This window comes from Tympanuchus pallidicinctus, unplaced genomic scaffold, assembly GCF_026119805.1.
Source record: "Tympanuchus pallidicinctus isolate F22 unplaced genomic scaffold, pur_lepc_1.0 scaffold31, whole genome shotgun sequence".
Taxonomy (NCBI): domain Eukaryota; kingdom Metazoa; phylum Chordata; class Aves; order Galliformes; family Phasianidae; genus Tympanuchus; species Tympanuchus pallidicinctus.
This window is the reverse complement of record NW_026294749.1, coordinates 6,807,198-6,832,943: the sequence shown is the minus strand read 5'-3', so window position 1 is coordinate 6,832,943 and position 25,746 is coordinate 6,807,198. Positions and strand designations below refer to the sequence as shown.

At 40.1% G+C, this 25,746-nt stretch overlaps 1 protein-coding gene across 1 annotated transcript; it reads right to left on the bottom strand.

The window, feature by feature from the left end:
- Positions 1 to 9,239: 9,239 nt before the first annotated feature.
- Positions 9,240 to 24,305, bottom strand: TMEM170B (transmembrane protein 170B). The gene is made up of 3 exons (XM_052697856.1): positions 23,862 to 24,305; positions 16,338 to 16,508; positions 9,240 to 11,720 (listed from the first exon to the last, which is right to left on the bottom strand). The coding sequence occupies exons 1-3, from the start codon at positions 23,956 to 23,958 to the stop codon at positions 11,590 to 11,592; spliced, it is 399 nt and encodes a 132-aa protein (XP_052553816.1). The 5' UTR covers positions 23,959 to 24,305; the 3' UTR covers positions 9,240 to 11,589.
- Between the last annotated feature and the right edge of the window lie 1,441 nt (positions 24,306 to 25,746).

Sequence of the window (25,746 nt, the reverse complement as noted above, 5' to 3'; positions counted from 1 at the left end):
CCTAGCAGGGCCACCAAACGTACACATTCAGATCAAGTTGCCCAGGACCCCGTCCAACCTGGCCTTGAACACGTCCAAGGACGGGGCATCCACAACCTCCCTGGGCAGCCCGTTCCAGGGCCTAACTACTCTCCTTGTGAAGAAAACTACTCTCCTTGTGAAGAAAACTACTCTCCTTGTGAAGAAAACTACTCTCCTTGTGAAGAAGTAGTAATTGGGCTGATGGTGTTACAGTCACTAACAGTTTTACACAGCTGCTGCACTATAAACTGTTCTTGTGGGCATGGGGCTACTGGACATTCGGACTTAGATCACTGATTTGGGTATAGGATGAAATCAGCGGGCTGAACCTGTTTGAGCCAAGGGAGAGTGGTATCAAACACCGAGGAGGATCAGCCAAAGGGAAGTCTGGAGAAGCCTTGCACTAAGCCGCACCTTGCAAAGACATGCATTAAAATTCTTAATAGCCACTTCACCAAAGAGCAAAGGCACTTTAAAGCCTCGTATGCACACACCTGCAGGTGGTTAAGGCTCATAGTCTAGCTAACTGAAACTTCACCAACAGATCATCTCCTTCCCTCGCACCAACATCCAAATTCAGGGGCAACAATCTCGCAGTCGGCTGTAGCTGCACATCCTCGGCCAGATCACAGTACTGATCAGCACAGGGTTTCCAGAGGGCTTACACTGCACTGCTTGGTCTCAGAAGGAAAGCTGCTACCACCACTCATTCCTCTTACACTTTCAGGATTCAGTTTGACCTTTCGGTTTTATTATTGAATGAGGGCATTACTTCTGCAGAATTCACAGCTCTGCAAGATTCAAGTTCAAAACTGGAAGTGTTTAAATGTATGCAATTCCAGCACTTCTGAGTTACGTTTTGACAGCAGGAACAATAGCTCATCACGCAACTTCTGGCATTTCATAAACGTTTGCCTTACCCTTTTTGTTCAATTATTGGAGTAATAAATCTCATGCAAAGTTTATTTGAAGTATCTTGCAGCCACGTGACCCCCACACCATGTGCTATGTGCTCAGAAGCCTCTCAGCAAAGGCAGACACTTTCAACTGCTGCACTGCAAGCTTACCAGAAAACTCACCACCCCCAGCCCTATGGTAAAGGTCAGAATATTATTGTTATTAGCACAGAAAGTCTGTAATAGGGACTCACCATTTATTTTTCAACTGGAATTTTCCACAAAATATCCTGATGTTTATAGTTGCTACAGATTTTTCCCTACTCAAGTAATTAGTTGGATAACTTCAATTAGCAGATGAGCTCTGAAGACCGAAAAGATACATTCAGACTGCAAAAAAAAAAAAAAACCCTCCAAATTTTGATTTTGATTTTGGTATTAACCTTATTGAAATCCATACTCATGTGCTAATAAAGTAAAATAACCTTTCTGATGCAAAAAAGAAATTCAAATTAAACTGGTAGGGATCTCCAAAGACTGAAGTCCTTCCTTCTATTTCATTACAAATCAATAAAAACAGTATTAACAAACACAGCAGACAAGTTCATGTCATATCATAGAATGCTTCTCAATCAAGATGAGAACTGTCAAACATGGAAAGTAATGCAAGTGCTGCTATTTTTATGGCAAGAGTGCCAGAAAATTTAAAAAAAGATTATTTAAAACATAAAAGGACTCTTGATAAAAAGCTCCTTCCACATTAAGTCACCTAGCATTCATTCCTCTATTCCAAAATAGTATTGAATTTCCCCAACGTTCTGCAACACCAACACGTTCTGCATGCTCAAACCAGCATATTTCTCTGAAATAAAGCTCCTGAAGCGATCACTTAATCTGGAAAATAATATTTATCAAATCCAAGGCATGCTATGAACAGAATTGCTCAAAATGTCAGTTTCTAAAAGACCTTCTGGGAAGTAGAGTCAGGCTTGAAGTTAAAACTTAAATAAGAAAATGAGTAGCACAAGTCTGGGCATAAAAAAAACCACTGTGATTATGAGACTGTTTAAGCAGATAAGAGAAAGTAATGTTTTTGGGTTTTTTTTGTTTAATGTTTATCTCGGAAATTTTAGGCACTTTCCTTTTGCATTGTAATTATTGATGGAGTTGAAATTCACTACAGAACAGTTTGGGAGATGAAGTCCTGTATAATAGCTCTGCTCTCAGTGAGAATTGATAGTTTTCTCTCTCAGCCAATTCCAATCTAATTTTGACTGACCTCACTGTTCACAAGTCTGATCTTCATGAAGCAGGCCAGTCAGGACATCAGTTGACCTGGATCCTGTCTGTCAGCAAAGAAATTACTCAAACAGATGGTTAGTCCTTTGTAATGACTGAAATGCAAGGCCCTGTCCCCTGTCTTAATATCGAAGTGTCTCATTCCCAACTACCTACTACATAAAACAGAACTTTTGAACTTCTAGAGGTGAGAAGAAAAACATGAACTATAGAAGAAAATACACAGAAAACTCACCATGGTTATTTCTAGATCTCTTTTTCTTCCTTTTTGCCACCAAATCATTTATTTAGCATAGAACAAAATAATCACTACTGCTATCTATAAAGTGATAGAAACAGGATAACATTGAAGAAGAGTTTCTTACCATTACATAATGCAATAATTAACTGACAGGTGACTAATTCTATTTCCACCAAGTGCTATGGAGAAGAATACTAACAGCAAGATGACCTCTGGTACATCAGTTACTCTTGAGACACATTCACCAGATACCAGCATGGTCACATTGGATATGTAAAACCCTGAAATGTTATTTTCTAAAGAAAAGCAGAACGTGTAAGGAAGAACATTTAGATAGATGTTCAACAGAAGGACAAAAGGGAAAAGTCTGTAGTCTAGTTTATAGACTTCCCTTTTTGTTCACATTCCATTGTGCAGAAAACTGACTGGTGGCATATCCACAACACTGAAGAATGAGAAAGTGAAGTTTCATGTAAATGTTCTAATATCCCTGAAATTTCCATTTTGGAAATATGTTTCATATTTACAAGCAAAGGAACCCAACCAAGGAGAATGCCAAAGGGAGCTTCACTTTCCAAAGCACATGATGGAATAATAGTTTTAGTGGAATACCACTGTACTGACATAAGTGAGCCAAAAGCAGGACTATGCAAGACCGAGTTCTGAGTTGCACTAGCAAATATAGAGTGCAGTTTAGTAAATGTTTAGTAAACTACTAAAAAATTCCCAGCTTGTCACTGGATGTCTCTATGGGGGCAGAATTAGATTTGCATCACATGGAATGAAAGAATGTAGACAAAAACAACCAACAAACAACATGCTGTAAGGAGTCAAAGTTTCAAGGAGAGATTTGATTCTGTAGCAGTTTGACAACAACTCTCCTATGTCAAAAGTTCTGCATCCTGGACTACAAAATCAAGACAGTACTGTTCCACTCTTCTATTAAATCAACTGTGTCACCTGCTAGTTGTATAAAGAGTAATCCAGTATTCATGTAAGTGTTCCAGCTCTGTGTTTTCTTATCTGTTTCTGTAGCTTGAGTTTTAAGAACAGTCACATTATACAGCACAATACTCATAAAAACAATACCAGTCATAAATAATAATGACTAAAGTGCAGGACATCGTATACAAAGATAAAACTGAGAGGAGAACGATGCAGACAAATTGTTTCTGTTTGCCCTTAGACTTCAAGTCTTAAAACTTTTTGATTTGTAAACATGATATTTCTGAAACAGCTTTAGAACTGAACTGGAGGTAAGGGTTGTTGTTTTGCTCACCTTCTGGAAGTGCAGTATGGAAATGAAATGGGAGAGAAGAAAGGAAGAGCAGAAAGCATGCAAAGGCCAAGATCACCATCTAGTGACAGAATTTTTGCTTTACAAAAGGTATACATGAGTATAAGTTTTGTCTCAGAGAAATAAACTCTCCATCACTTTTACAGTTATAGCCTTCTAATACAAACACTGTATCTTCATTCAGGAGTAGGAAAGATTCAGAGCTTGTGTTTTGCTGCAGTGAGATACCTGAAAAACCTCAAAATAGGGCATATATGTAAGAGAAAGCTTCCTTCCTTCTAGAAGAGCTTTTACCAATGGGCAATTATGGAGATTCCATTGAATCTGCCTTTAGTTCTTCCAACAAAAATTCTTTTCTTCTATTATCTCACTACTTTCTCTCTGCCACCACTGTGGACAACACTATCATAATGCAAAATAGTAACATTAATGGATTATATTTGATGCTGATTTCTATAACTTTATGTATTTTTAAAACTCTTCTTTTACATTTCTCCCTGCAGAAAGGAAAAAACTATTTTATAGTTACCCTTTGAGATTAAGCTCACGCAATCTATCCTCTTACTATTGCAATTTTTTCCCCCCTCAGTCCTGGCCTCTTCCTTTTCACACTGTACAAAAAGCTGTCTGCCAAAACCCAGCACATCTTCCTCTTGGGCATCCTCACCTGCTGCCCTGCATCTCCATTGGATTTAGGTTCCCTACATTTGTTTTTAACATATTCTATAGATCTTACCACTCGAGCCATTTTATACCTTATCAAGTGATTTTTATCCACTGCCCATTTTGACTCTCCATTTGGGAGCAGGATTGAGCTTCTCTGGAGCAGCTCCAGTACCCTCATCAGCTCCTGCTGTCCTTCTGCTCTTGATGCAGCCACAGCTCAGCTTTTCACAGATGTTCCTGCCAAAATATCAGGCAGGCAGCCAGAAGCACTGTGGCTGTGAGGCACAGCTGTGGCCGGAAGCAGAACCCAAAAGGTGCCCAGCTGCTCCCCAGAGACAGAACCCACAGAGGGTACAAAATTAAAGTTGCTAATTTCTTCTGGCAGTTAATATAGGAGTATATTTTTGTGTAAGGTACAACACAGTATCATACATGTCCCTTAAAGTTTGTAATCAGAAGACTTGAGCATTTTGACTAATTTCCATTCTTGTGCTTCTACCACCTGCATTAAAAGCTTGTCTTAGCAATATTTACTTGCAAATAATAAAAACACACACACAAAAAAATCCAGCAAAAACCAAAGCAACACTACCTTAAATTATAGCAATCTGTTTTCACACACGCCTGAGTCCCTTAAGATGTTAATGAAAAATCAGCTGAAGCAGTCTATACAAGCAGTAATCTCAGTCTGCATGGGAAAAAAAAAAAGGTAGGATCAATATTGTCCAATTGATTTAATAAAATATAAAACAAAACCATACTGTCACTTGAGTGTCACAAAGCTTACGTCAGAGTTTGTAAAAGTGGCATCTCTAAGACATAACAATACACATATAAAAATTAAGCTTCTCTAAATAGAAAGCACATGGGACAAAAGCAGGAGTAAATATCATCAATACATTTCAGCAGGTCAACATAAATCAGCTAGGGAGAAAACACATTATGCCATCTCACAATATTTTCCAAAGAGCGTTTAATTACTAGCTGACAATCTGATGATGAATTGCAGAAAATAAACTGTTTTTTTATTTCTGCCACCATTTTTTCCCCCTAAATTATGCATAGCCACTTGAATAAATAAATTCTTAATATCTCTACACAAGGAAGTGCCTCAGAGGTAATTCGCTGTATATTTCATTTATTGACTTTTTTTTTCTTCTCACATGCTAAAATTTAGCCAGTAGAAGCTGAATGTATTACATATGGGGAGAAAAAATGAGAAATGAAAGTCTCACTCACTCTCATTTGGCACCAACATATTTACCACTAAAGGGCTTTTTTTATGTATTTATCAAGCAGAAATAAGATGCTTGTGGAATCATACCATCTGCAATACAGGTCAAGTTAAATCCCAAATAGATCATCATTTAAATCAACCAATATTTCTTTGAAAAATCTCTCCAGAATTTACTTGACCTTTTCTTTTTCCCCAGTTCACAAAAGCAGCACGAAAGGCCATGCTATCCATTTCCCTTTAATTACTAACAAACTTACTAGTGTTCAAGCAGAACCTTCCAAGCATTCGGTAACGACAAGAAGTGTTGGTAACTAGAAGTGTGGAGGAAATGTTTCTGAAGGAAAAACATTTCTCTAGATCAATATTTAGAGTAAAATTGTTTTTACACCTGTCATAACTGGTGGAATGCCCCAAGTAGAAACATATTGATGCAGACTTGAGACATTTTTGTTATTAAATATGTGCACTGAATTTAAATCTATCTCACATGTAACCTTAGGCACAAGAGGGTCAAAACAGATGCCATCAGGACACCATTTTTCTATCTTACACAGTATCCAATGGTATATATTAGGGTTAAAGTCTGCTTTCTGTAATAACTTCATTTTCACCAAAGTAGGTACAGTCAGGTCCAGAAGCAAATGTCTCCTAGCTGAAGATTTCATCGCTGTAACAGAGAACAGGACACTTTTCCCACTGAATTTAAAGGCCATAAAAATTGACTTTTAATCCTATAAATTTTTTCAGTTGAGTTAAATTTACCCACGCATGAAGAATATTTAATCCATTTTGAAGCAACAATTAAGGATACAAGCAGCCTTTCTTCATTACTTAATTTAATCTTGGGCTCACAGGTTAGAGTTGTGTTGGCTTTATTTTTAAGAAACCATTTGAAGGATATTCTATCAATATAATAACGCATCCCATGATTCTAAGCCATGAGTGTTAAATTCTGTATAGAATTTAAATCAAGTTATCGTCCAACTTTTTGTATAGAAAAAATCAGCTTTGAAGAAAAAAAAAAAAGCTTGATAAATCAGCTTTAAAGCATACAGCTAAGCCATGAGCAGAAGAAAATAGATTGATGCATCTGGATTGTCTAGATAATTTACTTAATTTGAAACGAAGAACATCTTCATAAACCAATTACATTTAAAATGTTTATTTCTTCTAAGTAATACAATCAGTTACAAGAAAGGATTTAAGAAGAAGTAAATCTTGGCTCATTCTCTTTAAGTGCCTCATCATTAATTTTACCTTCCATAGCTGCAAGGGGCACAAATAAGACACTGCTCACAGGAGTAGTTGGCAAGCTGATGTGAAAAATCCTACCACAGCAGCTTGACAGAAGAACTGAGAGCATGTTACATATTAGCATCTATGTTCAGATGTATCAGACTCCGACACTTTGTGAAAGCTCACAGAACACTATTTCAACTGCTAATATACTAAGGGAAAGAATAGAAAGTCTTTTGTATACTTTCTCTGTTTAGCACCACCTGATACAGTAATTCACATTGCTATAAAGAAGTTAAAAGAAAGTGATTATTTTTCCTTATTAACTAAAAATTAACTAATGAAATTTTATTTGGAACTTGAATTCAAAAGAGCTTAATGTCAAAGTTCAATATGCCTTGGATTGCACAAAATTGGATTTCTTACTCAACCTCTCTCATGTTAATTCTATCAACCAGCTTCTGTTTTGTGACTCACTAGGGTGCAGAGAGGCTGCTAGCCCAGGTGTTATTTCTAATTCATTTATTTGCACAACTTCCACTGTTTTCCTCCTTGAAGCTGTATTTCAGCTAGTATTAAGTAAATACGCAAGCCTGACCCCTGCACGTTCATTAGCATGCTGAACAAGTACGTGTAGAAGTCATCCCAGAAGGCTTGCCAGCCAAATCCATCACTAGAATTAAGCTATTGAAGTGTTTCTCACGCCTTTGCTGTGAATATCTCAAATTGCTTGCTATTAAAGTTGTGATTTCCATCCTACTGAGCCGTACCCACATTTTCCCTGTAACTGAAAGACACAAGTGATGAATGTGTATTTCCAGAAACAAGACAGTAACTGAAAAAAGAGGTCTCACCATATGTACAACTACATTCCTTGAACCTTGTTAAGATTTGGCTCAAACTGCTTCATCCACACCTAGGAATACTATTTTGACTGAAGATGAAAATTAATTTAGTCTGTGGGATTATACATGTGTGAATTTGAATGGCCTTGTAGAAAAAGATATGGCTTACTGAAGGAAAGGTGCCATTGCAACCTGTTTAGTAAATAAAATACATAAAGCACCCATGAAATGCATCCTTGCAGTTACCAGAGCTTTGACTCCCTTTCAGCTTCCTCTCAAATGGCAACATACAACTCACTCCCAGCCCTAACACAATTCAAATAGATAAAAACAGTAACCAAACTAAATCCCAATGTCCAGCATTATAAGAGAAAAGAGAAATCAGAGTAGTAAAAACACTGAACCTTAAAATCAAAAAGGTGCACAAGATAAAAATCAGGTATACTCTCCTAGGTCTGTGTTGAATGTTTAGAACTGGTTAAATTATTTGTTTCCTTAAGAAGCGGAGCATAAGCTTCACATAATGCTGTTAGTGATAATACACAGATTAGTTTCATAAACCCAGAATTACCCACAAACTTGAAAGATTTTCTCAAAACAAAGCTTTTGATCATTGAGGTATGTTAAAAGTGTGAGGAATGTTTGTATCTTTAGCAACAACAGCTTCTAACAAACCAGGAAAGTTGTCTTTGCAGTGAATAATATATTCAGTATTCAAACCTACTCTAAAGATGCTGTTACTTGTTCTCTACTACAAATTAATAAATAATGCACAGAATGTGCCTAGTGATGCAATGCAGAGCTATTTAAATATAGCTCTAAAAGATCCTGTGTAGGCATTCACACAATACTTTATTGTTCAAAGCAAATCAGTACCATCAGTGCCATTCATCCACAAGATATGCTAGCAAAGAAAAAAGGTTATCCTCAATTATCTTCTATTTCTCATGTAAGTTCTTTAATTGTCTGTTTGTGTAAGGTATAGAACATGTCCAAAACATTATCATCATTCATATAAGTATATATGTATTATATATATGTACACACACACTGCTCTTTGACTAGAGCACCTTTTAACAATGTTGTTCCTATAGAATTGGAGTGAATCCTGAAAGTTTCAGAGGCATAAGACCACTTGCACTTTCTTTCTCTTCTGGAATTATTATGCATGAGATTCATACCACAAACAAGGAAAACTTGTTAAAGTAATTGGCCTCATTTATCCTTCACAATTAATAGCTAAGACCAGTTTCCCATCCAAACACAACTATTATACTAACTAGGCATTGTATCTGCCTACTGATTGTTGGTAGGCAATAATGCCACATAAAGCAGAACACAATTAAGCACCTAACTGATTTAAAGCCATTAATAGGATCCGTATAATAAAAGTTACTCAGAGGAAGGTTGTTGTTTTGTTTTTAACATCTGCAAGGATGCCTCCTTGTCCCAGAAGTTACAGTGGAAGATATTTCACAGACGTTACAATTCAAAGGAAGAATGAAGTTCATCAATAAAATTTTATTTGTTACATACATTGCTTATGTTAGTAGTAGTCTGACAGTTCAAAGTGGTGAAAGACAGCAAGTCCTTGAACAGTGATACCACAGCAATCCCATATAATAAGAATTGAGATGCTCAATGAGATTTAGAAACTGTGAAGGAAGAAGTAAAAGGGTGAGGTAATGTCATAAGACAGTTTAAGCTACTGAATACAACGCTTTGTGAGAGGGTTGGTTTTGATCTAGACAAATAATTCCAAGTTGTCGAACAAATGTTTTAATGTCTGTTGAATAAAACATATCAAATAAGTAAATCATTCATAATACCAAAAATAGAACAAGAACGAAGAAAACCTTTTAAATCTTCTCCCTTAAAAAATACATATAGAAAGGCACATTAGGAGACTTTTTTTTATTATTCCATTAGATTTAGATACCTGAAACCATTTTTTCCCATATCGTAAAACAACGAGGAGAAGTTTAAATTGCCTTTATACAGATGCAAAAATTTAACTGTCTAAAGTGCAATGAATTGTTATCTCAAAAACTACCAGCAGAAAGTAAAAAAAAATTAAACCATCAAAAATAAGTTTTGAGAACATTCACAGTAATGAGAATATATGCATTCAGCCACATATTAAAGCAATTTAAAGCCAAAGTATACCATTAAAAACATTTATAAATCTCTATTTCATCTTGTTCCCTTCATAGCCTGTAACTTTGTACATATTTTTTTCCAAAAAGAAAAAAACCAAACAAAACTAACCTGACAATACTTCTAAACAAAACAATTATTTGCATTCTTAGCATGTAAAAAAGCCAAACAGCTTAAGTGGAGGAAAATAATGGCAAGTAAATTCACTCTAATATTTTTGAAGCACTAAGCAATGCATTTTGATTGTAAATTGCATTAGAACCATATTCTTCAAGCTGTACAGCAGATGCCAATGATTTCAACAGTTCCAAAAGTCTCTTTGACATCTTAACAGCAAAACCTTTGGGCAATTTACTCTTCCTGTCAGCATTAATAACCAACTCCTGAAAAATATCCAGTTGAATAAAGTAGTAAAAGATGTCTTATTCCTCACACAGAACATCGTGCCCTTTAAAATTTGCACTTCATAAATAGCATTAAAATTTCTATTCACTCCAAACATTCACATTTAAGACATCTCACATGCACAACACGTTCCTTTTAAACTAGAAAAGCACAAAATCTACTGAAAACGACGTCATTGAAATTTCCAGGTACCTTAACCTTTCCAAGAATACAAAGTGTTCAGAAACAAGGTAGTAAATACATCAGTGCTGCCCTGCTTCCCAACTTTTGAAGATAACTATTTGATTAAACAAGTGTCTTTGTTCCATAGAAAACTGGTATCTCTTTATCACTTTCCATTTGTGCCACAGGTGAACTTTCTTAAAGTCTGTGTTACATTTGCCTGTTCTTTGAAAAACAAAAACAAAACAAGAAGTGTAGGGTTAAGAGTCTACCAGCACTTCAGCAAATAAAGGGAGCTTACTTGCAGCAGGTAGCCTTTCTAGGGTTTTCAAAAAGGGCTGGTAACCATCTGCAACTTTAAGACAAAATTACTTGAAGGAAAGCATCATTTCATGATGCATATACAACAAATTGCACCTCTCTCACAGAGTCTCCTTAAACTACTGATGCCTGAAGAGTCAAGACCAGGAAGAAACAAAGTACTGATCTTCACAGAATTGCCACAAGTCATCCTAAGACTGTGGCAATTGCAATAGGGTTGCTTCAGCTGTAGCTCTTAAATCCCATCAATATTTATCTGCAGCTTGAATCAAACCGAAGTGCTGTGTTTAGTGCTGAATATGAATGCTCAAAGAAATATTCTGTTAGTACAAAAATTAGTTACCTTACATTCCACTTGAGCTCAGTGTGTCCACCCAGAGCATTCTTCTATAACTACAATTTCAAAAAGCTTATCCAACCAATAACTAAGAATTGAACTCCAAGTTTGGCACGTGCAGCAATTTTCAGGAGCATCCCTTTATTTCATTAAAACACTGATCAGAACAGTGATCCCATTACCAAGCATAACCTGACTGGCAGCTGCTCAAGGTGCTTCATCTCAGCTGTGCACAAGGATTGCACCTTGCCTTTAACTGAGGCACATAAGGCGCAGTGCAGAAGTACAACAGTTCAGACACTAGAGGACAGCCTGTTCATTTGACTGAACCTCCAGATATGTAGCGCTTGTTCCTCACTGCTTCCTTTCCCTTGGACTCGAATTCATAACTGATGAATCCACTTTCAGGAAGCTTCTCTTCAGATTAGAGATATTTTTAGGTTAGTTGACATTATTTTTTATGTAAGTCTCAAAGCGTTGCAAGAATCCTTGAAAATGATATAATTAATGTCAGTACTGTCTGTCCAACACCAAAGACAAGAGCTTCTAAGGGAGCCATATTCTTTCCTGCTACTCTGTAAATTCCAGCTACTGCAGCACCTAAGAATCACAAGAAAAACAATGGTCAAATTACAGAAGTAAAACTAAGGCTGAAACACATCACAAATGACTTACTGTATTTATGCATTAGCTATTTCTAGAATATTACCAAACACGAATTACTTCATGGCATTATGCAATTATTTAGCCTTGCTTGACTTTTTCTAGTTTCAAAGGCCTTCAGGGATAATTTTCCCAAATGAACCAGATCAACTGTTACCACACAAGCTTTATTGAAAAAAAAAAACAAACCAAACCTTAAACTCACCACTTCCCTTAAGGTGCCTTCCAATTTCTTTCTCTCCCTGCTAATTTGAAGAATTAGCAAAAAAAACTCTAAAATATGCATTAGAATTTACCAAGTCCAAATCGTGGCTTAATTGTCTTCATACAAGCAGGGAAAAGATGATAATATTAAGACTGTGAATGCCTACAAACTGACTAAAAAAAAAATCTACATGTCCAGCAGCTTCATTTAGTATTTCAGTTAAACAATCAGGTCATACTGTGCTAATTAGCTTTGACTTCATCTACTAAACTGTTAGCAATTGTTTGGTAAATCAAGCAAAACATGGAAAAGATCAAGAAGTCTTACACTGTAATTCATGAATACATATGGGGAGAAGTCTCTAACCAATATCATTAGATTTACAGTTACATGAAATTAAAAAACCATTTCTCCTGTACAGTTGTGTGCAATTCTCCTTTCAAATATAACACCAAATGACCAAAGATTAACCAGCAATGCACTGCTCTGAAAACAAGTCACTTGTTCTTAACTCCCTCCTTCCGTCTTTCATAAGGCGACTTCTTCACGTGCATTAAAGAACAAAAGCCACAGAGCAATTTCATGGTTGTATTGACTTGAAATAAGAGCCTAAGAAAGAAAATCTTTGCATCCATCTTTCAAAAGAATATCATGCTAATAAATAACATTTTCTCCTCAAATTACTTGTCTGAGGATACACAAATGTTTGTGCAAAATACAAAGAGAGGCTTGTATACAGCTGTGTCTGTAGTAAAAACATAACTCAATCCATACCTCAAATTTACCTACATCAGCCTTTTTCTTTAGTATTTTCTCACCTAGTATTTGCTGTAGAGTCCTTACTCCCTTTGCCTAAAGAAAACACTGAATTTTTCAGTGATAGACCCTTTGTATGTGATATCTCAAACACAGTTCAATTAAATGCTTTCAGAGTACACAAAGCCCCTTTCCAACTCAAAGAAAACTGAAAACTGCTATTTATTTCAAGAACTGGCAGCGAGTTGAAGTGGGAATTCCCTCGTTTTTACTCGCTACAGGAACAGTCTGCCTGAGTGATTCAAAATCTGTGGTACAGAAATAAATCCCAACAGGTTTTCTAAGATGTCACCTGACAAAAAAAAAAAAAAAAAAAAAAAAAAAAAACCATCTCATTTTTACAAATATTTCAGGGACACCAGCATTCACCACTAATGGTTTCTTTACACAAAATGTGTAAAGGTAGTTTTTTTAATTACCTAACTAAAACACTAGCCTGAAGTTATTTCACTCAGCCACCCCATGTTAGCTTTTCCATTTATCCTGACTATCAACTATCAAAAGCTGCAATAGATCCTTGAGAATGAGCCCAGTGCTGCCACTAAAATTATTCAGGTGATTGAACTCTTAAAGTGAATTCAGATTAGTTAAGATCTATTAACCAGTAGCATCAAATTAGCATACCCAATAACAGCAATGTCTGGCTTCTTCAGAAAGGCATTGAGGTATTCTGGGAAAAACATCAATAACAAAACCAAGGAGTTTTGTGCTTTGATAATCACGTATTTTTGTTTTTCAGATAACAGCATGCAATAGAAGCTGTAAAAACCCAGCACAACTGGTAGAGAGCCAAAGGGTACAACAGCTTGCCACTGAGGGAAATGAGAACATTACCAAAAAAGAGCGTGTATGGGGGGCAGGAGGAAGAACAGACCCTCTGGGATGACTAAAAGTCCTTGCCTCAAATTGCCTGATTTTTAACTGTTCCTGAGGCTGTTTTTGCGAGCAGCACAACTCACTCTGGTTACTGGTTTTGTTCTGCTGCTTTTAAACACATTGCTGTATGTTGGTAACAGATCGCAAGAATACCCAAGTCCCAAAGATCTATCATGAACAAAATTAAACAGAGGGTGATGAAGCACTGGCACAGGTTGCCCGAGGAGGTTGTGGATGCCCCATCCCTGGAGGCATTCAAGGCCAGGCTGGATGTGGCTCTGGGCAGCCTGGTCTGCTGGTTGGTGACCCTGCACATAGCAGGGGATTTGAAACTAGATGATCATTGTGGTCCTTTTCAACCCAGGCCATCCTATGGTTCTAAACTTGTACCATTTAACAGGTTGTATCCCATTCGCCTACACAAATAACAGGGAAGACTGGAAAAACAAATGGAAGTAGAAGTTGATTTGCCATTTCCATCCCTTAAAAGCAGGATTGGGCCTATCCAAAAGGCTAAATACTTGTTTACATCCTACTTCAGTAGGCAGCAACAATTAAAAATCCTCTTTTAAATATTTTACTTGTCTTCAGAAGCTCCCCACAGAATTTCTTTCAGCATGAAACAACCCAATGATGTCCAGAAATGAAGATACCCTGGCATTTTTGGCTAATCCAGTTTCATCTCTCTGTGTAAAACCAATGAGAATAACATAAGTCTACAGTGTAAGCTCAGAAATTCCCTGGTGAAATGCACGATCTACACACAAACAGAACTGCTTACTCAAACATTTTACATGTAAATTTGGATATAAAAACACAACTGTGTTGCTCCTCTTTTCCTGCATAGATGAAAGAGGCAAAGGAAATTCACAACAGAAACTCTGAGACTTCCCCACTTCTGCTTGGATACTCAGCATTACATTTCCTAGCACTTGCTCTTCAGAAGTGATCGTGCAACTGACCTAATAACAGGGCCACTGCCATTGTAAACACAGGACAATTCAATATCAACATAACATGCAATACAAGGTTCCATATGCAATACATTGGTTCCATATGCCTCATTTTAGAAGGAAAAAACCACCAATGCTGTTAGACAATAAAATGTCAAGCTGGGAAATACACAGCAATTAAAATATCATTAAACCAGAATTCTGAAGAAAGCCTCAAGGAAGCATTGCTTAAAGTTTGTATTTTTAATCAAATTTTAAAATTAATAAGCAATAAGAACTTTCAGCCTGAGAAAGCATAAGAAAACCTGCTACAAAACAACCATGAGTGTCTAAAGCTGAAGTGCTACCCCTACTCTGACAACCTCTACAGCTCAAAGAGAAAGGCAAGAGTATTTGCCCACAGCTTAAGGCCCTATGGTGGTCTCCAGATTTACAATTCCTTACCTTCAAAGGCTCTACTGCCTTTCAAGTGAGGCCACCTTGTCAATAACACAGAAGATGTTCGGACAGAAACCACTGTTCCAAGTTATTACAGACACATTACAGAATCCACTGATTGCAGTGTTGAGAATTCCATATTACCAGCACAGTTTCAGACAGTAAGTACAAGCTTATTTTCTATAGAAATAATAATATTCTCTTCCCACCGCAAAGAAAACTTGATGTTCTCCTGCCTGTTTGGGAAAGTTACTACAGACCATTTATAAGCTAGATCAAAGTAGTACCTTTACTTATAGCTCTATGAACTTGGCATTTACTCATCTTTTAGCACAATGCTTTAACAGAAAAATGTATCCACAGATAAGACGCTAACCCCCCAGGACAAAGAAATAAAAAGTGTAAAGTATTTCTCAGGAGGTTGGAGGCTTTGGAATAGCACCGTCAGAAATGCTGTAACTGATGCTCTTGTTGAACAGCATCGTACCTGAGTTAATAGCACACATAGCTTCCTTGCTTCTGTTTTTTATTTGAGGGGAAGAACAGAGCAGGGGTGATAACTACTGTTATTATTCCTTATCCCAAATACATTAGAAAAATATCAATTTGACTATAGTGGAAGATTGGAAAGGTCTTTCAAATCCTTGAGGCATGCAATTATTCGGTCTGTTCTGAGTGGCACACATAGTTCAGATTGTTATATGCTCATTAAAAACACAGAAAAAAGCCTCTAGTTCTGGTGTTTTTTCCTGTAGAGGTACACTGCACCTCTAGCTCCTTTAGAAGACCAATATCCTTTCCAGACCCAATATGGAAGCCTCCAGCAGGCCCTGGGAAGAGAGTGAGAAGCCAGTCCTGAACTCAATGTAAGTGGGGCCTCATTTCTAAAAGAAACTGATGGCTTTAAGGATACGGATAGGTGAACTCGATAAAAAACACTCTGGCCAAAATTGGCAATAATTACAACAGGACAGGACAGCAAATTCTGTTCCTCGAATGATATTACTTGTCAACCATAGACATTTCAATAGCTTGGTACACAAAGCAGACAAAGTGAATGAGTAAGATAACCATCTGCTAACAATTCTGGAATCATTTTATCTTTACATAATAGGAAGAACAACTTAGCCATCATATTCATTAGAATTGCTACACAATTAAGGCAAAATCCTTAATAAGTAATTACCAAATCATTAAGAGAAAGTTTGCTTTAATATATTTTTGATTTTACACATAAATAAGTAAAAACACAAAAGATAGACTTACTGGTTATCATTGCTCCAGTTACAGAACCCAGAAATCCAATGCTGACCACAATGACAGAGATCAGCCTCCCCTGCCTATGCCTCTGCAGCATCACAAACATTAATACTCCCACAGCACCATGGACAAAGAGAGAGGAGAAGAGAGCCCAGAGGAAAACCCAGTACCACATTTCTGAAAGAAAGCAGTCAAATAAAAGATTAATATTTCTCAGGCAAAAACATTATAAGAGATTTAGAAACATTGCATACAATCAATATAGAAGAAATGCAACAATGATTTCAGTCTTGAAAGGAGTTCACATGAAAACGCCAGCATACGATCAAGACACCGTTGTGTTCCAGCAGACTGACTTAAAGGAGCAGTGCTACTGAGATATAAAAAACAAACAAAAAACAACATGAAGAGTTCTAGTGCAGTATTTGTAATAATAGATCTGATTAACAAAGGCCATCATTCTTTCAATGGCTTTTTTATTCATTAATTGTAATTTCTTGCTGAGATATTGTAACCATAAGTGCAGGATGAAGTTCTCTCTGAAAGTGAACCAGGAAGAAGATCCACATTTTACAATCAAGCTAACATCAAATAGGAAAAGTCAGATTAAAGGCATCAGTTTATCTACCAGGGAGCTGTAATGGGAACATTCCACCCAAGTATCTTCAGAAGGGAAAAATAGAAATAACACTTTTTTATTTTAAAACAAGAATTTTTAGCACATCTGCTTTATTCTAATTAGTTAGCACCAAACCTGATAGCAACAAGTAGCCAGCAGTAGGTAAAGTACTGAGTGAGGACAGGAGGTCATGAGAACACACAGAGCAGAAGTATTTCTAAAAATGCCAGACATCACCCTTACTTTCAAAGAGAGGTACAGAAAGCATCAATGAATCTACACAGAAATCAAAGAAGCTTGCTCATTTGGTGAACTCCAAAGGGTAAGAAAACACAAGCAGCAAAATCCTAATGGTATCCGTATTTAAAAAAAAAATGTCAACTATAATGATCATAAATGTCCCTATCACAGCATCTAGCAAACTGAAGACATTCATACTCATCTGGAGTACTGCATCCAGTTCTGGGCTCCCCAGTACAAAAAAGACAGGGACCTCTTGGAAAGAGTCCAGTGGAGGACCACGAAGATGGTGAAGGGCCTGGAGCATCTCTCCTATGAGGAAAGGCTGAGTGAACTGGGTCTGTTCAGCCTTGAGAAAAGGAGACTGAGAGGGGACCTGATCCAGGTCTATAAATATCTGAGGTGTGGGGGGCAGAATGGCGAGGCCGGACTGTTTTCAGTGGTGAGTGGAGACAGGACAAGGGGAAACGGCTGGAAACTGCAGCATAGGAAGTTCTGCACCAATGTGCGCAAGAACTTCTTTACAGTGAGGTGACGGAGCACTGGAACAGGCTGCCCAGGGAGGTGGTCGAGTCTCCTTCTCTGGAGATGTTCAAGACCTGCCTGGATGCCGACCTGTGTGACCTGCAGTAGGGAACCTGCTTTGGCAGGGGGGTTGGACTCGATGATCTCTGGAGGTCCCTTCCAACCCCTACAATTCTGTGATTCTGTGATTTACACACTTAATGTCATCCCAAGTTTAGAGTTCCTGCTGCAGTTCCCCCTAAAAAAAAAAGTACATTTCCTTACAACAGCAGGATATTATTTATCAGGTGAGCCTGTATTACTGCAGCTGGACACACGTCAGTCATTGGAGCAGAAATAGGACCCAGTTAGCTAATTCAAAAATACATCAATACATCACATCAAACAAAGCATATTTTGAAAAGATGCTGAGAAAGAACAGTTGCTACACACCAACTGCAATCCTTTGAGGACAACCAAAAAACCCTTTTAGGAGAGGAGCAAGGAAAATGGCCAGTAAAAATACATACAGTTAATGCTAACAGCTGTAACTTAAAGTGCAACTTATCTTCCCAAGTGACTGGATACACATACACACATACACTAAGGGTGGCTCTAAGCAGCTCTATCAAAGCCTTCCACCTCCACCCCTCTACCTTCAGCCCCAAATTGGGTCACACACATTTTTGCAGGAGGATAAGGACCACAGCACTTTTGTAGTAAATGCCTTGATCTCAGAAGCTATAGAACAGTGGCAGGAGTGCCAGCCACATCAGTCTACAAGTATATGACAAACCCCTTCACTAGGTGTAACACAAATGGACAGCAGAGCAGCAGGATCCTAGGCAACTGCAAGTGAGGATATGCTTAGATGTGACAGTAATGGGTGTAGAAACAAGATAAAGAAACTGCTTACTTTTGGAAGGCCTGAAGTTTACCTTCAGTAAGGTCCACAGGTAAGCAGGGATCTCCAGCAAAATACTCTTACCACCAGTGCCAGCCCTTAAATGAGGTCTGGGCAAGGGTGGATCCTGGTTCCACCCCTTCCAGTCACTCAGGTGCATTGCTTGCACCCGAGCTCCCCTGGGTTGGCCCTGCCTTCCCAGCAAGTGCTCAGTCATTGGTTCCAGCTATGACATTGCATTTCCACTACACCAGGTTTAAGACAGACTGAGGTAATTGCTGATCTAATCTGCCATGGTCATAGATAGCTTAAGAGAGGAACCTCTCTTGCAGTCCTAACAGGTCTCATCTGTTATTCGCACAGCTGTGGTATTCCCATCACTTTTTGCTGCTTTCCTCCTAGCAGCAGCAAATAAGCAAGGAGATTAACCAGAGGATCTGTCAATCTTATAATCCTACCAGCACTTACAGTAAATACAAATTAAGAGAGGAAAAAAGCTTTCCTAAAGATGTAAATTGGCATTCTGAAAGGAATACTGTGAATCATTTTTGCACGAAGGAGTGATCCTCCTCCATTCTCACTGGTTGCATCAGAAGAGTTACCCTTTCACTGGGAAGACCCTTTCATAGAAAGATGTTAAAAAGGCATTGCAAATCAGACTCCCACTGGCTTGAAACATTATTCTATCAAAACAATGAAAACTAAGCTCCTGCCCTATGGTAGGAGCAAGAGTGGAATGTTAGTAGACTGTTAGTATGGACTAAGCAGACTACAGTTTAGAAATAGAATGAGCAGGTCCTCAAGCCTACCCTGCTTTGGCCAAAGTGGTAGTGAAAAAAAAGCAAGCTTTATATTCTGCATTACCATTTGAACAACCACAAAGAACAGAAGTTACAGAAAAGCACTCTAGCATAGAAATTAAGAAAGTGTTTAGCAGCCAGGAGTAAGCATTTCCAAGCTTGTAGATGCTGAGATCTGAAAACCTTCAGTCCTAAAAGGTACTTGAACATCTTAGATCTTACACTTTAGTCCTCCATGACAACATTGCCAGATGAGCCATCTGCCAGATTACTTAGAGAAAATAGAACTAACCTGCTGGAAGGCAGTGCAATGGTGAATACATCATTTCAAAATAGTTCTTACACATCAGAGGAGGTTTTGCTTTGTTTGCCAGTAAATAGGTAGCAGAGATGCTACTCATTTTCTGGATGCGGCATTCTTCCCTACAATCAAGTCAGCTACACAATTTTAGTATCACAAATATTAAATCAGATTACCCTGATACACAAAATAATCCTAGTGAAAGAGAAATCTGTATCAGAACAGTGTCTCAAAAAGGTTTTTGTCTCAAGCTTTCATTTTCCTTGGCTAAGACGAATGCAAAAGGTGAAACTTCTGCCTGGGAAAAGCGAGAACATCTTACAGTGTTATTAGGGTCAAAATAACCTGACATCACACTGATGGACTAACAGAAGGCATTCCAAATCCACAAGTGAAGCAGCAGCTTGGTTCTTCTGCAGTGTTACATTACAACTGCCAGCTTCTGTGTGCCATAAGATCCCCAAACACTCCATAGGTATGACAACACTGTATTGATGAAGGTTGTCCCATCGATTCTTCTACAGACTAAATAAAAACTTCTGGAATACATGCTGCTGTGGGATACTGAATTCAGGTAGTATCAGTTTCATAAAGTTGCATGGAAATGAGATAAACTTTTAACTTAAAACCCAAGAACAGAAGATTGGTGGTTATTTTAGCTGGGAAGGGATCCATGATTATGACAGCCTGTTAAGTAGCCAGTCAATTAGAAGTTAATCATTAATTTGTAATAACGGTCTGGAGAGAAGTAAAGCTGTTAGTATTGCCATTGCAAGTCTGAGGGGCAGTGCCAGTACTCTGAATTCTGCACTTGTTTTCTCTTAATATGTCATGGTAGCTGACGAGCTTGGACTGAAATTGGACTGAAACTATGCCATGGCTTCTAGCAGGGTGACTTTCAGCTCCTCCTGTTTGTTTCCCAAACTGCACATATTGGTGTAGAGACACTTCAGCTGGGCAGCCAGCCTCTTCACCTCCTTAGAGGATAATTTCTTTGAAGTATTTTCCTTGAGTTTCCCCACTGCCTTCTCCTATTGCCTCAGTGGTCCCTAGCACATCATCGTAAGACTCAAGTGCGTTACAGTATCACAACACATCTGGGGCAGCAAGCCCCCACTAATACTGTGTCCCTGTAACAAGCTATGCTGTCACACACCTACTTATAGGCAAGCTCACTTACCCACCTTCCTCCCTCCTTTGAACCTACTCTAGAGCCCTGACAGCTTTTCCAAAAAGACTCTTCCCTCTTTAAGAAAGATGAATCCCTTCCTCTGCCTGTAAGCATCGTGCCATTTTGTGGTGTGACAGCTGCAAATAGCAAATCTTTCACATCACTGTTGCCACTGCTAAAACACACCACCCGTAAACCTCCCTGTGCTCACATGCACTGTTTGGTCCCCATAAATGCTCAACAAGCACTAATGAGTGTGCATGGAAGAATTCAGTGATACACTTTTGTTGCATCTGCACCCCCACATCAAACATCACTTCATCAGACCGCCCCTCTGCTGCCCTCTGTCACACAGCAACAACACGCAATGGAATACTGGTGGGAAGGTTCAACATCCGCCTCTGATTTTGTGGGCTAACATAATAAAATAGGAGGCATTTCTTTCAGAGAAACCTTCCTGTGTGAACACGTTGTCCTACTACCACTTAGCTTCTGTAAGCACAGAGTATGCCCTTAGTTCTTCATCTTCAATGCTTTTTTCTTTCCCTCTAGTTCTTAGCTTGCACCATCAGACAAATTGATGTCCAGAACACTTCATTAAGAGCGCTCCAAAAAAACTCTACCTCAAATTCTGTGTCTTGTTATTCTCATCTACCTATCCAGTCTACCACTGCTTGCTACAAAATTAAGTCAACCAAGTATCTGTGCTCTGAATACAAAGATACAAATTTCAGTCAACAAAGTAACACATGCTTCTGCAGTCTGAATTAAGAAACTGGCACTCTGGATGCTATCATGACTACACAGTCAAATTGCTGTTTGGGGCATTACGCTTTTGCTGTGTTATCTGGCAGAAAAGAACTTGCTGAAGAGCATTTAAATCACAGATTACAGACTAGTCCCCTGAAGTTATGAGATAAGGTACAGTGACGATCTAAATTTCTTCTTCTGGTACTCTTTAGTTTTTCCTTATATGTCTGTATGGGAACTGCTGAATCACGGCCTGAATCTCTGATTGACCACTTGAGGCGAGCACCGAGTCAGCCACAAGAACATAAGTGAAGGTAATTCACCTGTGCTTACCAGAAGGGGTGGAGCCTGGCTGCACCTCTCCTAGATTCCATTGAAGTGCTGACTCGTGGAGAATCTTGTGAGCCTACAACATCAGTAAGTGTTTTCCATTTATTATTTCTTAATTATAGCACCTGTATATTCACTGATCATACATATGTCACATAGACAAAGAAAATGAATGAAGAAATTAACCAACACAGCTAAATCATTCACATGCTCTTTTCTTAGCGCAGAAAGCCAGAACATGTTTTTAAGCAACGTTCACTTCTCCATTTAGTAAATATTTTTATGTAAACCCTTCTTAAATTTCACGATTATTCACTATTATCAGTTACTACATTAAAAATGTCTCCTAGGTTACAATCAGGAACACTGCCCTATGTAGAAGACTAAAACCATTCATTGTAGTCACGTCACACAACGGCTTACGGCTGTAAGGTCAGCCAGCACTAATGTATTCTCCACCAGTGTTACTACAGATAAATAATCATTCCTTGTATTCTTTAAGCTAAAAAGAGCAACCATCCCACATTGAAAACGCGTTGTGCAACCTCTTGTCACACTGCAAAAGCACCAAGCAGTTTTTCTTGCCCAATACTCAGCACTGGGTTTCATAGAAATCCCTCTGTTGTGTAACGTTCTAATTAGGAAAACTTTAGAGGATGTCTAACACAAAGAGAAGTTAAAGCCATTGTTAACTCTTCCCTTCAAGAGCACAACTTGTAATTTATAGAATGCATGCAAAAAAACCCCAAAAACCTACACAGAGAATGAGCTGTATTCATACACCTTTCTAAACCTCTGAAATTCAGACGTGTTTTAACTATTTTATGGATCACGTTTCAAATGAATAACTCATTAAACTGAAAAAGCATGAAGTAGAAAGGAACAATCATAAAGGTTAAAACAATCATCCAGTTCACCACGTCATCAAACTTCAGCCACACCTAATAACTCCATCACACGTTTCCCATATTTCACAGATGTTTCCACATATTGCTCGTACAGACAGAAGGAAATAGGTGACCTAATATGCTCTTTTATAAATATTCAAAACATATGCCCTTAATTCAAGGCTTACCATTAATCTGTCACCAACTATTATACCCTTATAACAATAGAGAGAACGTACTCAGCAACACCTTTGCTACAGATATGAAACCCCTTCCAGCCCAGAGCTGGAAGTTTGTGATTTGTGTCAAGCCTGGATAGAACAGGGAGCCACAAGACACACCTCTCCACTGCATGCCTATGGGCTTGTCTCATAGCAGTCCTTAGGTCAGAACCTTTTTTTCAGCGAGAGGCAGAGGAAATAAGCCAGTTGTCGCCAAAGCTAGCCAGGGTTCCCTTGCAGCAGGGATCTGCCTCGCCCGAACCTCTCAGAGCTTTCGTGTGACACAAAGGCTTTGTCTTTAAGAATCCTTGATGCTTAGAACTATGCCTACTGGCCAGGAAACATCTGCCGCTCCATTTGCTCGCACCTCTCTTATTGTTCAGGGGTAGGGTAGGAAAAAAAGAGAAGACAAACACATAAAAAGCACCTCTTTCTTACGGGTATTTCTGCTACCACCCACTCGAACATATTTATACGTTCACACGCTTTACACGGCCCTTTACTCACACGCCGGTGCCCACGGCATCACACAACGGCTTGGGTTGGAAGGGACCTCAAGGATCATCAAGTTCCAAGCTCCCCACGGCACATACGCACCCCTTCAGCTTCTTATCGTAAACCCACAACGGAAAACACGTCGGCGACCCCGTTCAGCTCCAGAGCTCAGCTCAGAGCTCAGCTCCACACACGCGGACCGCCAGCCCCACCCACACACCGGGAAGAGCAGGCGAGCGAGGAAAGCAGGCGAGGAAGGCATCCGTCCTCCCCTCTCCTCCCCGCACCCCGGCGCCCGCCCCGCTCACCGGTGAGGTTCCTCAGGACGGTGCCGTGAGCCCACAGGCTGAGCACTTGCTGCACCGACAGGTTGATCATGGAGTTGTCCCCCGCTTCCACCTTCATGGTGGCGCAGGGCGGGCCGCCCCTCAGCCAGGGGGCGCTAGAGCCGGCGGTGGGGAGCCGCGGGGCGGAGAGGCAACGAAGGAGCCTCCGCGCCGCGGGGGAGACATCGAGAACGGGGCGACGGGGAGAGATGGCGGCCGGAGGGAGCCGGGCGGTGGGACCGGCCGCGCTGCCTCTTCCCCTCGGCTCTCAGGGGCGGAGCGAGGCGCGGACCGGCCCCATCGCCGCCGTTTCCCCCGGTAACGGCCCCGTCCCCGCGGGCGGCGGCATCACCTGCGGAGGGGATGGACGCCGGCGGCGCGGCGCAGGCGCAATGCCGGCCGCGGGGAGCGGATCGGGGAAGGGGCAGGGTCCCGGTGACCGTTAGGTCGCGCGCGAGCCGCCCGCCCGCCCCTGATTGGCCGCGCTCGGCCCCGCGCGCTCGCCGCGCCGCCCCCGCCTCTGCACGCGCGGCGTGGGTTGCGGGCGCCGTTACGCTGAGGCGCCCCCTCACCTGCCCGCGCACGGGGGAACGGCGGTGGTGTTGCAACCCCCCCCCCCCCCACCCCCCTTCTATTCTTAAATGTGCCATAGCTGCTGCGCATTTCCAGTCTTTAGTGAGTAGTGCAGCGCTGGCCGTCAGCATCCTCTGATGTACAGAAGCGGAGTAATTGGCGGTACCGCCTGCAGTTCGTAGATGAAGCCTCGACGTATAAATCAACACCCTGCTGGATGCCAGTGACCTGATTTTTCACATACGCTGTTGTGTGGCGTTCAGTTCAGGGGATCGCTCCCAAAGGCTTTTGTTTGCTGCTGACAATGCTCGGCACCTCTGCCAGCAGGTACCTGGCACCGAAAGCACGCAATGAATGGCTCCTCAAAGGGCTTCGGTCTGGCTGCTGAAGCAAGGCATCACTGCAGCGCCCAGCCGCCCTGCCAGGGCCCCATTGCGAGGTGGAGGGATGGTCTTACCTCCCTCTGCCTGAAAACTCATTGCTGCGGTTGTGAGCTTGAGGCAGGGGTCCCACACACACCAGCCTCCTGCACTGCACAGCAGTGGGTGATTCATTCGTAGAGCAGAGCTATCCCGTGCTTTAAATAGGGCTCTGTGGCAAAATAGCTTATCTTTTATGCTCGACTGTAAGACATGCGATTAAGTGGCTGGTAACAGTTATTCTGCTTAATTCCTTTTTACTTTTGCATTCTCAGCTTTGAGAACAAAGCAGCTTCCCTCCCAGAGTTCCCTCCAAACCCTCGTTCTGCTGAAACCATCGAAGATTCCATAAAAACATTTGTCAAACCTCGGGTGTACAACATCGTAATCTCAATTAGTTGACTGCTTTTTGATCAAACACTGCTGACATGCTTGGAGAAGCTCTGCTCACAATGCAGAATTGATTGTATGGCAGATACTCATCTCGTATTGGGCCGTAATTCTTCTAGATTACTCAGTGTAGTCCTCAGTCACATCATTCTTGCTTTTTGACATCTACCTCTGTTCCTATGTTTCTTCTTAGGTTCAGCAACCCTTTCCCTCCCTGCACAGGGTCCTACACAGATACTGCTAAGACCTGTGGCTCGTTCAGTCCTGCCCCATCTGCCACAATCCACAACCTGCCCTCAGCATGGTGCCCAGTGCTGCCTGTGGTCTCCTCAGCCTTACTGCTCTGATCTGCTTTTCAGCTCTTGCAGCACCCTTTATCCTGGGCTTTTTATGTCTCTCTCCAATGCTCCTCCAAGTAACTCAACAAATCATTTCCTCAGCACTTTTGGCTATGCTACCTCCATTCGGCTTTCAAAAATGTTCTC